Source organism: Dipodomys ordii, unplaced genomic scaffold, assembly GCF_000151885.1.
Source record: "Dipodomys ordii isolate 6190 unplaced genomic scaffold, Dord_2.0 Scaffold247, whole genome shotgun sequence".
Classification (NCBI taxonomy): Eukaryota; Metazoa; Chordata; class Mammalia; order Rodentia; family Heteromyidae; genus Dipodomys; species Dipodomys ordii.
In genome coordinates, this window is record NW_012267463.1 from 261,718 (window position 1) to 276,875 (window position 15,158).

Sequence of the window (15,158 nt, forward strand, 5' to 3'; positions counted from 1 at the left end):
TCTACCACTGAGCCATCTTCCCAGCCCCATTCTGAAACCTTCTTACTGCTGTATTTCCAAAAATTTTCAATTTTATCTTTAAACTTTTGCTAAAGTTTCTATTTCTGTAATTTTTTGTTGTTGTTGTCAGTTGTGGGGCTTGAACTCAGGGCCTCAGTGCTGTCCATGAGCCTCTTTGTGCTCAAGGCTAGTGCTCTTACCACTCGAGCTACAGTTCTAATTCCTGCTTTTTTTTTTTTGGTAGCTAATTAGAAATCTTATAGACTTTCCTGCCTAGTCTGGCTTCGAACTGAGATCCTTAGATATCAGCATCTTCAGGAGGTAAGATTACAGGCGTGAGCCACCAGTGCCCCAAAGTCCATATTTTTGAAGTCCATTTTCCATGTGCATAAGTTACAACTACTTTTCAAATATCATAGTTACTGCTTTGACTAATTACATCTTATTTAACTAAAGATCTAAATGCTTTAAATTTTTTCTTTTCCCTATAAAAATTTGCTCTAATTTATCTTTTCTTTCCTTTTGATTTAGGCTCAGTTTTTCCCACTGGATGCTTTCTTCCAGATAGCTGAGTCATTTCTGATAATGTGCTCATTTTTAAAAGTGTGAGCAAAAAAGGTGATTAGAACCTTGAGCACATGGGTGGAGCCTAACACTGGTTATCAGTCAGAATGATAAGCCATAGTATTTAAATATGAGGCCTTTTCTCTTGAGCTCTTAGGATTTCCTAGAGAATATTACTTCCAATCTCTTTTATGTGGAAGATACGAAACAGCCAAAGAACTCAATATTTACCATGTCCAATTTCCATTCAGTCTTCCTGAGCTTCATATGGTATCACTGCCCTCAACAATGCCTGGTATTCCTTATACCAGAGACTGTGTTTTTATTTTATCCTTCTCAAAAGATAAATTTAGGGCTGGGGGATTTTCCTTTTCTATTTTTCCTTTCTTTATTCTTTTGTAAAACAGAAAATAATAAAGTCAAAATTTTAAAGTTTTGTTTTTAGATAGTCAGGTTTTCCTTAATTCTGACGTTAAAATAAACGTAAAGCTTCCTTCAAATTTTTAAATGCCTTAAAATCAAGGAACCAATAAAAACATGGATAAGTAGCTACTTGGTCCTCAGAAGCATTACCAAAAACGTCTATTTTAGAATATATAAACATTAAAGAAATTCATGGTTCCTATCCAAACTAAATTTAGAGAACAATGGTCTACATCTCAATCATCTCGTTTTTATCTAGTCTAATAGAACACACAAGTGTGACCATTGGCCTACATATTATTCATAGCTTTTTTCACTATTATGACAAAGTTGAGTAGTTGTGACAGAGTTTAAAATATCATATCTACTACCAAGCTGTTTGTAGAAATATCCTGCTGCTATCTGTGTCTATATTAAAAGATTATAGTTTATTCAGGTAGAGTGGCATATATCTATAATTGAGACTGAGGCAGGTAAATTGCTGAGTTAGAGGAATGCCTGGATAGTGACAATCTGTCAAACAAAACAATAACAATTTAATGCTACAAACCTTGCTATGAGCAATTTTCTTGTTTCAAAAAGCAAATAAATATTGAGAGCTTACTTGAACTGTGAATGTATAGGCTCTAGGTTCAATGCCTAGATCACAAAAAAGAAAAGTGAAGAGAAGAAGTGTATCTTTTTTTTTTTGGTCAGTTGTGGGGCTTGAACTTTGAGCCTGGGCACTGTCCTTTGGCTCTTCAGCTCAAGACTAGCGCTCTACCACTTGAGCCACAGTGAGACTTCCAGCTTTTTCTGCTTATGTGGTGCTGAGGAATCGAACCCAGGGCCTCATGCATGCAAGGCAAGCACTCTACCACTGAGCCACCTTCCCAGCCCCTCCCTCTTTTTTTTTTTGGTCAGTTGTGGGGCTTGAACTTTGAGCCTGGGCACTGTCCTTTGGCTCTTCAGCTCAAGACTAGCGCTCTACCACTTGAGCCACAGTGAGACTTCCAGCTTTTTCTGCTTATGTGGTGCTGAGGAATGGAACCCAGGGCCTCAGGCATGCAAGGCAAGCGCTCTACCACTGAGGCACCTTCCCAGCCCCTCCCTGAGATTCTTATCTCCAATTAACTACCAAAAAAAAATCTGGAAATGGAGCTGAAGCTCAGGTGGCAGAGCCTCGAGCTCTGCTTTGAGCACAAAAAGCTCATCAGGAACAGCACCCGGAATCCAAGTTCAAGCCCCAGGGCCAGCAATGAAAAATAAATTAAAATTCTAAAAGTGGGCACCCAGTGGCTCACACCTATAATCAGCTACTCAGGAGGCTTAAGTTTAAGATCACCTTATGAAGCTAGCCTGGGCAGGAAAGTCCATAACACTTTTATCTCCAATTAACCACTAAAAAGATGCAAGTGAAGGCCAGGCTCTGGTGTTAGCTACTCAGGAGTCTGAGATCTGAGGCTCGCGGTTCAAAGCCAGTCAGAACAGGAACAGCTTCCCTGAGACTCTTATCTCCAATTAACCACCAGCAAACTGGAAGTGGCGCTGTGGCTCAAGTGGTAGAGCACTTGCTTTGAGCTGAAGAGCTCAGGGACAACACCCAGACCCAGAGTTCATGCCCCATGACCAAACCAAAAACCGCCCCCCAAAAAAACAAAAAACCAAGATGGAAGTGGAGCCCAAGGTTGGTAGAACCAACTTCAGGAAAAAAAAAAAAAGCTAAAGGACAGAGCCCAGATCCTGAGTTCAAGCCCCAGTACCAGCATTAAAAAAAGAAAGAAAAAGAAAAGAAAATGGTCTGGGAATGTGGCTTAGTGGTAGAGTGCTTGCCTAGCATGCATGAAGCCCTGGGTTTGATTCCTCACTACCACATAAACAGAAAAGGCTCTGGCTGGGAAGGTGGCTCAGTGGTAGAGTGCTTGCCTTGCAGGCATGAGGCACTAGGTTCGATTCCTCAACACGACATAAGCAGAAAAAGCTGGAAGAAGTGCTGTGGTTCAAGTGGTATAGTGCTAGTCTTGAGCTGAAGAGCTGAGGGACAGTGGTCCAGTCCCAGAGTTCAGGCCCCACAACCCAAAAAAAAAGGGGGGATGGCTGGAAAGGTGGCTCAGTGGTAGAGCACTTGCCTTGCATGCCTGAGGCCCTGGGTTCCATTCCTCAGCACTACATAAGCAAAATGAAAAAAGCTGGAAGTGGCACTGTGGCTCAAGTGGTAGAGCACTAGCCTTGAGCTGAAGAGCTGAGGGACAGCGCTCAGGCCCAGAGTTCAGGCCCCACGACCGGACCCAAAAAAAAAACCAAAAAAACAGAAAAGGCTGGAAGCAGCACTGCAGCTCAAGTGGTAGAGTGCTAGCATTGAGCACAAAGAAGTTCAGGGACAGTGCCTAGGCCCTGAGTTCAAGCCCCAGGACTGGAAAAAAAAAAACATAAAATAAATGGAAAATATCTAAACAATATTTACTGACAAATGCTTTTCCAAGAAATAATGAAATAAAAGTACAAGTCCCAGCACAGTAAAAAGAATTCATTTCCTCAAATAAAAAAAAAATTTGTTTTCTCATCTCCTCTTACCACCAGACGCATTCCTTCTCTATTCTTTCACTTATATGCCTTTTTACTTCTTCATCTATGCTGACGTTTCTTTATCCAGTTTCCCTTCTATGTCGTTGACATGGATTTTTCTAGTGATCTCATATTATTAAAGAAGCACATTGAAATTAAGCAAATAACTCTCAGGAAGAGTAAAACAGTGAAATTAAAGGAATTAAAGAGTAGCTAATTACAGCTTTTGTAAAATGCAGTTAATTATGATATAACCTTATTCCTTTAAAAAACACAATTAAGACACTTTCAATTTGGGGGAAAAAAACTAGCGATTAGTTATTTCCCCTAAGGGAACTAAACTTATTCAAACAAAACTAATAAATCTTAGAGAAGACTGATGAACAGATAGAAAATTCTCAGTGTCTCAAGTACCAAAAATTTAGTTACATAGAAAACACTAACATACCTAAGACTAATTCTCAGTGTCTCAAGTACCAAAAATTTAGTTACATAGAAAACACTAACATACCTAAGACTATCTGAAAAAAAGTGTAAGTAACTAATAATGTAAGAAATTATACATTTCACTTAAGATAAAATTATTATTATTATTATTATTATTTTTGGGTCCGGTCGTGGGGCCTGAACTCTGGGCCTGAGTGCTGTCCCTCAGCTCTTCAGCTCAAGGCTAGTGCTCTACCACTTGAGCCACAGCGCCACTTCCGGCTTTTTTCTTATGTGGTGCTGAGGAATGGAACCCAGGGCCTCAGGTATGCAAGGCAAGTGCTCTACCACTGAGCCAACTTCCCAGCCCTTAAGATAAAATTATTGACAGAGGTTTCTAAATTATTATAAAGAAGCTGAGCGTTGGTGGTTTACGCTAGTAATCCTAGCCACTCAGGAGCCTGACATCTGAAGATTTCAGTTTGAAACTAGCCCTGACTGGAAAGTCCATGAGATTCTTTATCTCCAATTAACCACGGAAAAACAGGAAGTGGTGCTGTGACTCAAAGTGGTACGGCACTAGCCTTGAGCACAGAAGCTCAGGGACAGTGCCTAGGCCCCCTTAAGCCCCATGACCAATTTAAAAAAAAAATGACAGATAATATCTTTACTTCCAATAATTACTAGCCTGATAGTCTCAAGTTTTAAGACATTCTCAATTTTTTTAACTTTTATATCATTTTCTTTCTTTTTTTTTTTTTTTTTTTGGTCAGTTGTAGGAGCTTGAACTCTGAGCCTGGGAGCTGTCCCAGAGCTCTTCAGCTCAAGGCAAGTGCTCTACCATTAAGCCGCAGCACCACTTTTGGTTTTCTGTGGTTAATCGGAGATAAGAATCTCATGGACTTTCCAGCTCATGCTGGCTTTGAACCATGATCTTCAGCCTCCTGAACAGCTAGGATTACAGGCGTGAGCCACCAGCACCCTGCAACTTTTACATCATCTTTATTCTGAGCCAACTTGCATGTGTATCATTACTCCCATCACGTCAAACTACTGTAGGAATCATATTCCTTGTTATATATGTGAAAACTCATACTCAACAATGAGTTCTGGGTTGCAAAAGAGGATTTACTGTTTGCACCTGTAAGTCTTTGTTGCAACATTCTCAACTTTTAAAAGTATACAGGACTTAAATATATTCTCCTTACTCTTTTTTTTTTTTTTGGGGGGGGGTCCGGTCGTGGGGCCTGAACTCGGCCTGGGCGCTGTCCCTCAGCTCCTCAGCTCAAGGCTAGCGCTCTACCACTTGAGCCACAGCGCCACTTCCGGCTTTTTTCTTTTTGCTGAGGAATTGAACCCAGGGCCTTAGGCATGCAAGGCAAGCGCTCTACCACTGAGCCAACTTCCCAGCCCTCTCCTTACTCTTTCATATATTGTAATTCTCCATGGTGAAAAAATTATTTTGGAGTCTTTAACTCTTCATATCCTGCTTGGAAAGCAAGAAAGGTTTCTTTCATTTTCTATTTCTCCCTACTTAACTCTGTTACATATAAAAAAAATCCTTGCTAAAACTTTCACCTTGTGAAATACCTTTCATAATTAGATCTCAAGAACCTGTGATTCTTCCTGGTAACTAGGAAAGTGAGGGAAGCCTTCACCCAAACACTGATGACAAAAACTGATGAGGCTGAGCTAGGAGTTGAGCCTAACAAAAATTGTAATTATTTTTTTCTTTAGTTAGCATCCAGCTGGCTGAAATAGACTAATTCCTCAGCTCCCCTTGAAACTTAATGTGTCCTACAGTGGACTAAGTTCTCTGCCCTAAGGCTTGTTCATAACATATGAATATCAGCAAGAAAAAAAAAAAAAACCACGAAAAGGAGATAGCTTTGGTCCCAGGATATGCAGGAGAAAAATCAAGTGTTGGAAGAGAAAATGCAGCATTATTTTACAATATATTCACCTTACCCACAAATTCTCATATAAACATTGAAAGCTAAAAACAAAACTACCACTTGGGAAAATTTTAAGATATATACACTCCTTCATAAAGAGAAGATCTGTAAGGAAAAACAAAAATATACTTAAGATCTAGAAGAATTCACCTGCAACACACCTGTGACTCACACCTGTAATTCTAGCTATTAAGTAGGCTGAGATCTGAAATCAAGGTTTGAAGCTGTCCATGACAGGAAACTAAATAAAACTCTAATCTCCAATTAATCACCAAAAAAAAGTCACAAGTGGTGCTGTGGCTCAAGTGGTAGAGATGCAACTTTGGGCAAAAAAGCTAAGAGGCCAAGGTCTTAAGTTCAAGTCCTAGTACTAGCACACACACACAAAAAAAAATCTCAGAAAAACAAAAAATAATTCACCTAAACTATACAAAAGCTGCTCAATCTAGGGTGTATGAAAATCTCCCAATAAGCAATTTAAAAATGGATTCCAAAAAGAACTTAAGTAGTAAAGTTTCTTTACTCACATTATAGCAGCTTGAAGTAAGTCTTGTACCTTTCTTTTAAAAAAAAACCTACAAGCATTTCAATAGATGTCATATATTCATTTTAGTGGATATAATACAAAGAATTATTCCTAGGGCTGGGAAGGTGGCTCAGTGGTAGAGCGCTTGCCTTGCATGCTCGAGGCCCTGGGTTCGATTCCTCAGCACCACATAAGCAAAAAGAAAAAAGCCGGAAGTGGCGCTGTGGCTCAAGTGGTAGAGCGCTAGCCTTGAGCTGAAGAGCTGAGGGACAGCGCCCAGGCCCAGAGTTCAGGCCCCATGACTGGACCCCCCCACAAAAAAAAAAAAAAAAGAATTATTCCTAAACACTACAACCATCAGTCTATAGCAAAGTAGATTTTACCCTTTTGTTTTCCAAAGGGTATTCTGAAGTGACTAGAGTTTAAACCTAGGACTCTGAGTTTGCAAGATATACTTGCTGGGTTACAAGCACTTGAGTCATACATCTAGCTCTGCTTTTTGCTGGTTATTTGGAGATGAGAGTCTCAAGGAATTTTATTTATTTATTTAGCCTTAACTGGCTTTGAACCTAAATCCTATCTCAGCCTCAGAGGAACTAGGACTACAGGCATGAGCACTGTGTTTGTTGGCTTGTTTTTAACTTAGCATCTACCGCAAATATTTTAAAACTAAAGTAGGAGTTTTGATTGTAAGTCCAAGACTTCAAAGTTACCACTCTCTTCATTGCTATCTAATTAATAATCTCTGATCAATTTAAGATTCAAAAAAAAGCTGCAAGGATTTATTCATACCTCTTTCTTCCTCATGTTTTTTGGCAGATGCACTTTTAGGTCTTCCTCTTCCTCGTCTGATATGATCTGAATGGCTGTTACTTCGAGATCTCTTTCTGTTTTCTAAATCTTTATTTACTGTTGAATTTATCTTCTCTTTCCTAACTCTCTCTGTTCGCCTCCTCTTGGCCTCATGCTTGTTTTCTGTATGGATGAATAAAAGTGATATATTTTAGGGCTTACCAAGAACTGTTTGCTCAGTTCTCATTGTTTTCCTTTTACTTTCTCAATGGCAGTATGTTTCCTGGAATATTTTTTAAAACTACATCTATATATGTTCCCACACTCATATAGATAAATAACAGAATTCAGTCACATAATACATGAAGTAGGAGAAATCTTGGCTAAGAAGTTTCTTCATTTGACAGCTTTAATTTCATTCCATACAAGTTCAAACAATTTCGTAACAACCTTTATTGCCTTTTAACTCCTGTTTCCAGACTTTAAATGGAGAAATATTAGAAAAGGAAAACAAAAAAACTCATTCCTTTTTGCTTTCTTCCTGAATTTCATATTGAAATGTAAAATATGCAGAAGAAAAACTGACCTTAGACATAGAATATTAAAGTTACAAAAAAAGTGAAACAGAACATCTACATATTTTTATAACATTAAGTAGTTTTCACTTAAGCCATAAATAATAACTGACATAAAAGAATGTTGTTACATTAACTGGAATAACAATAGAGGGACTTAACAACAAGCTAACCTCCCACTCTAAACAAACCCAAATGCTGTAGAGAAACAAAAATTTAAAAACAGCAACAAATAGTTAATACTTTTCTGATTTCAAAAGCAAAAAAGAATTCCCCACATGCCTTAAATCATACAAGTAAAAGGCCAAAAGAAATAGGAAAATTCATATCCCAAAAACCAAACCAAATATTTGAAAGGATATACAATAAGTCTGATAGGCTACTGTAAAAAATAAAAGAGTGATCCAGGTGCTGGTGGCTTATGTCTATAATCCAAACTATTCGGGAGGTTGAGATCTGATAATCCCAATTCAAAGCCAGGTTAGGCAGGTGAGTCCAATTAACCACCAAAAACTAAACAGAAAACCAGAAGTGGAGCTGTAGCTCAAGTGGTAGAGCACCAACCTTGATCAAAAAACTGCTCAAGGGCAATGCCCAGGCCCTCAGTCTACGATTCAATAGACACAGAAACAAACTAGTGGCTAGGCATCTAGGAACTTACCTAGATTCTCAGCAATCTAGAAGCTGAGGCAACAAACTGTCAAGGTCAGCCCAGTTATAAAGTGAGGCAAGGCTTGCAGGTGGGAGAGAGGGGAGTAAAACAGGAACAATTATCTGGAACAATTATCTCTAAATATTATATTCTTTTTTTAAATGCCAATCCTGTAACTTGAACTCAAGGGCTGGGCTCTGTACCTGACCTTCTTTTTGCTCAAGGCTAGTGCTCTAACACTTGAGCCACAGCTCCACTTCTGGCTTTTTTTTTTTTTGGGGGGGGGGTCTGGTCATGGGGCCTGTACTCTGGGCTTGGGCGCTGTCTCTCAGCTCTTCAGCTCAAGGCTAGCACTCTACCACTTGAGCCACAGCGCCACTTCCAGCTTTTTTCTTTTTGCTTATGTGGGGCTGAGGAATGGAACCCAGGGCCTCAGGCATGCAAGGCAAGTGCTCTACCACTGAGCCACCTTCCCAGCCCTTTTCTGGTAGTTTTTTTGGAGATAAGATTCTCACAGACTTGCCTACCCCAGCTGATTTCAAACTGCAATCCTCATATTTTAGGATTACAAGAATGAGAGACAACAGCACTCAGCTTATTGTATTTTTAAATTTTTTTAAATTTTATTGTAAAGATGCTGTACAGAGGGGCTACAGTTATATGAGTAAAGCAATGAACATACTACTTATAGATCATGGTTAGCCCTTCCCTTGTTGTTGTCCCACTATCCCTTCCCTTCCCCTAGTATTTTTTTTTGTCGGTCGTGGGGCCTGAACTCTGGGCCTGGACACTGTCCCTCAGCATTTCAGCTCAAGGCTAGTGCTCTAACACTTGAGCCACAGTGCCACTTCCAGTTTTCTGGTGGTTTATTGGAGAAGTCTCACAGACTTTCCTGCCCCTGTTGGCTGTGAACGGTGATCCTCAGATCTCAGCTTCCTCAGTAGCTAGGATTACAGGTGTGAGCCACCAATGCCCAGCTTCCCCCTAGTATTGTTTAAGAATTGATTAATTGTAAGTTTGAGATTCATCATACACTAGATAGTAGAACATTTTATTAATGCAGACAATCCAATCATAGGCTCCCATTGACCTTACTAGTACAAGAGGACAATCCATAAGAACAGTAGCTAGCCGGGCGCTGGTGGCTCACGCCTGTAATCCTAGCTACTCAGGAGGCTAAGATCTGAGGATCGCGGTTCAAAGCCAGCTTGGGCAGGGACTCCTATCTCCAATAAACCACCAGAAAACCGGAAGTGGCGCTGTAGCTCAAGTGGTAGAGTGCTCGCCTTGAGCTGGAGACCTGAGGGACAACGCCCAGGCCCAGAGTTCAAACTCCATGACCGACAAAAAACAAAAACAAAACAAAACAAAAAGAACAGTTACTAAAAAACAAATAAATAAAATAAAAAAAGAACAGTAACTATACAATCTGAAATATACCAGATATACTTAAAAGTCCCAAGTACATGACACTGAAAGTATAAACTACTTGGCCATAATAGACACTAAAACCAAACAAAACAAAAGCTCATTATTTTGAACACTTGAAGAGTAAAGTATGTTTTTGTTTTTTCTTTTCAAACTGTCCCATTCATTCAGAACCAAAGAATAGAAGAACAGGATACCTTTAGTTTTGTCTTCCTCCAACAACTGACCAGACTTCATATTACACAATTACAATTATGTGCAATGCTTCCTATGCTTACTGTTTTTTTTTTGGGGGGGGGGTCCGGTCATGGGGCCTCAACTCTGGGCCTGGACGCTGTCCCTCAGCTCTTCAGCTCAAGGCTAGCGCTCTACCACTTGAGCCACAGCGCCATTTCCGGCTTTTTTCTTTTTGCTTATGTGGTGCTGAGGAATGGAACCCAGGGCCTCAGGCATGCAAGGCAAGCGCTCTACCACTGAGCCACCTTCCCAACCCAATGCTTACTGTTTTTAAGCAGTCATTGAACACATATATGTTTAAAGTAACTGCATGTGACTAACTCATAAGCCTGGTAAGATTCTCTTTATATTGAATGCAAATAATTGTTCCAACAACTCTTCTTGGCTCTATTAAAGATGTCACATTTAGTTAATAAATAAAGAAGGAATAATAGCTGGGAGCCAGTGACTCACATTTATAATCCTAGTTACTCAGAGACAGATCTAGGGATCAACATTTGAAGCCAGTCCAAGCAGTCTGTGAAATTCTTTATCTCCAATTACCACAAGAGCAGAAGTAGAGCTGTGGCTCAAGTGGCAGAGTACCAGCCTTGAGTGAAAAAGCTCAGGGACAATGCCAAGACCAAATTCAAGGCCCAATACCCACACAAAAAAAGGAATAACAGAATCAGAGTATCACAATTTTCCATCTGTAAGAAAAAAACAACTACCTTAATTATGAAATTCAACAGGCACTTCACTTTAAATCTTAAAGCTTCTCTAAAAACAACAACAACAAAAATTCAACAAAGAGGGGCTGTGGGTCATGAGCCCCTGCCTGAGAATCTTGAGGCCCTGAGTTCAAATCCAGCCATTCTTATCACCTTTGATGTTTTCTCTTCCCCCAGGCTATTGTTCAGTTTATAAGCCCAGAGAGCTCCTCTCTGTACCCATTGCTTTCTTTTAACCTTTACAGATCCACAGCATTAAATATTATTGCTACAATAGCTCCAAAGTTTATAGCTTGTACCCTGATAATTTCCTTAAACTGTTAACTTCACTTGAATGTCTGGGAAAGTCTGTGACACTCTTATCTCTAATTATCCACCAGAAAACAGGAAGTGGCGGTGTGGCTCAAAGTGGTAGAGTGCTAGCCTTGAACAAAAGAGCTTAAGGACAGTACCCAGGCCCTGAGTTCAAGCCTCAAGACTGAAAAAAAAAAAAGATAAATTGATTCTCACTAATCTTTTCCTCCTCCCACCTTCATCATAACTGGCAAACAATTGCACAAGCCAAATATCATCTTGCTTCTTTATCTACCTACAGGAACTTCTAGAACAATATATCCATAATCTCTTCATTTTCTCCTTTTCAAACTCACTCTCCTAGCCAAACCATTGGCGCTAAGCAAAAAGGCGCTAAAAAAAAAGGTTATATAACTACTCTTCATTAATGATTTCATTATCTTTAATAACGAGAAGACTTTCATTGTCAAAGTGCTTAGAATGAAGTCCAAACTCCTTATCAAAGACCACAAATTCCCAGAGGACCAGAGAGTCAGTTCTCTCCAATCTTACTACTGTGTTTATTGTACTGGTGGAGAGTGCCTTTCTCTTAATGAAACAAACTGCCCTCTCTGCCAGAGTCTGTTTGCTAATCCTCTTCTTAGAGTTCTCTCCAAGAGACAGGCTGAATCTCCCAGCCCAACTTAGTTCCTATGGTGTTTCCCTGTGTCACTAGGGATGACAAGTACCAGAGACTAGCCCTACCCCCTATGCTTTCCTGTGTTAGCTGGTGTAACAGCCAAATGCAACCAGACTCAACAATTGGTCAAGATGGAGTCTCAAAAACTGTGTTGGCCTCAAATCTTGATCTGATCTCTGCCTCCCAAGTAGCTAGGATTATAGACTTGGGGCACTGGACTAGTAGGTATGCCAGTTTTTTGTTTTTTTTTTTGGTCGGTCGTGGCTTGAGCTCTGGGCCTGGGCGCTGTCCCTCAGCTCTTCAGCTCAAGGCGAGCGCTCTACCACTTGAGCTACAACACTACTTCCGGTTTTCTGGTGGTTTATTGGAGATAGGAGTCTCACAGTCTTTTCTGCCCAGGCTGGCTTTGAACCGTGATCCTCAGATCTTAGCCTCCTGAGTAGCTAGGATTATAGGTGTGAGCCACCAGCACCCGGCTAGGTATGCCAGTTTTAAGACTGAGACATTAAAGTTTTACTCTTGAGGATAAAAGAAATCCTTAGGAAGAGATTTTATGTAGATGGAACAAAGAGACTACATATATATATATATATAATACACAGAAGATAGGATAGAAATATTTACCATGAGCTTGAGTCTCAAAATGAACCCTATTATTAGAAATCAAGATGGCAGCACATTACGGGGTATTGAATAAAATGGATCCATAAAAATGCTGAGAAGGTGGCTCAGTGGTAGAGCGCTTGCCTTGCATGCATGAGGCCCTGGGTTTGATTCCTCAGCATCACATAAGCAAAAAGAAAAAAGCCAAGTGGTAGAGTGATAGACTTGAGCTGAAGAGCTGAGGGACAGCCCAGGCCTAGAGTTCAGGCCCCACGACTGGACCCCCCCAAAAACAAAATTAAAAAAAAAAAAAAAAAGCTGTGATTGGGCACCAGTGGTTCATGCCTGTAATCCTAGCTATCTGGAGACTATTGGAGGATTGCCTGGGCAGGAAAATTTCTGAGACTCTTTTATCTCCAATTAACCACCAGAAAAAAAACCAGAGTAGTGTTGTAGCTCAAAGTGGTAGAGTCTTGAGCAAAAGAGCTCAAGGACAGAGCCCAAGCCAAGTTCAAGCCCCAGGACCAAAAAAACAGAATGCTGTAATAATTTTAACCAAGACAGGCTTCTTTTAACATTGACTCCATGAAATGAATGAAGGCTTCTTATCCAATGCAAATTGATTTGGCTTTCTAAAGACTTTGTTTTATTTAAACCAGTATGTTTTTGACATTTAGGGACAATAGTAGCTTGTTTGTCTTAAACTTTTTACAGTTTGATTTGTCTAAGTATGAACTTATGGAACATTAACTTCAATAAAATTTCTAACACTTAAAAAAGACTAAGATTCTGCTGCAGAAGTAAAATAAAAATCTATCCTAGGGGCTGGGAAGGTGGCTCAGTGGTAGAGCGCTTACCTTGCATGCATGAGGCCCTGGGTTTGATTCCTCAGCACCACATAAGCAAAAAGAAAAAAGCCGTAAGTGGCACTGTGGCTCAAGTGGTAGAGCGCTAGCCTTGAAGAGCTGAGGGACAGCGCCCAGGCCCAGAGTTCAGGCCCCACAACCAGACCCCCCCCCAAAAAAAATCTATCCTAAAGTTCATAAGGAATTAATCTGGAAAAAGTATAATATTAAAAACCTCATATTTCCTTTTCCATAAAATTTACAACAAAGAAACAACAATCAAAACAGTTAACATAGTATAGAACTGACAAAGAAAAAAGTAATGGAAGCATGGCCGCTCAAATGTAGAGCACTTGTCTCACAGGTTTGAGGCTCTGAGTTCAAACATCAGTACCACCATGTATGCTCATGTATACAGCCAAACTATAGCAAGATATCACTTATAGTAATTGAGATACAAAAATAAAACAAAAATAAAATAACAAGTGTTGGTGAGAATGTGGAGAAATTGGAACTCTAAGTACTGCTGATAGAAATGTAAGATGGTATCGCTGCTATGGAAAATAGTATGGAAAATTATGAATAGAACTACTCTATGATTCTTTAATTCCATTTCTAGGTATATATTTGAAAGAAATGAAAGCAGGGTCTTGAATAGCTAATGTGTGCATCTATGTTTACAGCATTACTTGTAGTGGCCAAAAGGTGAAAGCAACCCAAGTGCCTATCAATGAATGAATAAATGTGTTATATACATACAACAGAGCATTATTCAACCTTTAAGAAGAAATTCCTAATGCATGCTTTAATACCGATGAACCTTAGGATGTCATACTAAGTGAAATAAGTGAGATACCAAAGGACCAATATTGTATTCCATTTATATGAGGTACCTAAAAAGCAAAGTAATGGCTGTCTGATGAAAAGGGGAGACAAAATGGGGAACTACTATTTCACAGGTTTCACTTTGAGAATAGTTCATTACGGTTAAGTATATAATATGAACATACTTAGTGCCATTGAACTATACACTAAAAATTGTTAGCATTTAAAATAGCCTATTTTATGTTATATGTATAAAAATAAATGAAAATACAAGTGCTGGTGGCTCACACTTGTAATCTTAGCTACTCTGAGGATTGAGGTTCAAAGCCAGCCCTAGCAGGAAAGTCTCCAATTTACCATCAAAAAGCCAGATGTGGAGTTGCAGCTTAAGCAACAAAGTGAGCAAGAAAGCTCAGAAACAGTGCTCAGGCCCCAAATTCAAGACCCAAGTAGGGAAAAATAGAACAATGGGGAGAAAAAAAAACTTGAAACCAAGATAGACTGGTAAAATTATACATCTAAAAATAAGCCAAATAATGAACATGTCTAGTGACATGAAGACAATCTAGAAAGGGAAATTAAAATTTCCTGCAACAAATCAAAAAGATAAAAGTCTATGGCAAAAAGTGAAGAGAAATGAAGGCACAAGAAGCTTTTAATATACCTTGACAGAACTGTTTATCTAGCATACATTCTCAAGACTTCTGCAGTTGAAGTGCCCAGGAAACCTAACCTAGACCAATGGCATGTAATTTAAACTGGTAAAGTTTTCTGAAAGTTTCCCCTTCTCCAAAGGGATAAACATGACTGACTGCCACATTCCTTCATCCATTTTCCCTCCCACTTCTTCCTATTTGGAATGCTTCTGGGATACCTTGTGATCCAACAGCTTTAAGCTTACCACAAGCAGGAAAGCTACATCTCAGGATTTAAGAGCCTAGGTCTTTTACTTTTCTTTACTAAACTTTAAGAGTAAATTATCTGAAGGGGGGACCAAGATGGCGACGGGGCAGTAGGGAAACGCCACAGCTCTCTCCAACCAAAAAGAGAGTTCGAGTTCCAACGCTTAATCTCCCCAAG

The 15,158-nt window shown here is 39.6% G+C and overlaps 1 protein-coding gene across 1 annotated transcript in view; it reads right to left on the reverse strand.

The window, feature by feature from the left end:
- The window catches only part of LOC106000845 (chromosome unknown open reading frame, human C16orf87), a 40,081-nt gene that overhangs the window by 7,700 nt on the left and 17,223 nt on the right, over positions 1 to 15,158 (reverse strand). Inside the window, exon 3 of the mRNA XM_013036070.1 lies at positions 7,231 to 7,413. Coding sequence (XP_012891524.1) covers positions 7,231 to 7,413 — 183 coding nt within the window. The remainder of the gene's footprint in view (positions 1 to 7,230; positions 7,414 to 15,158) is intronic.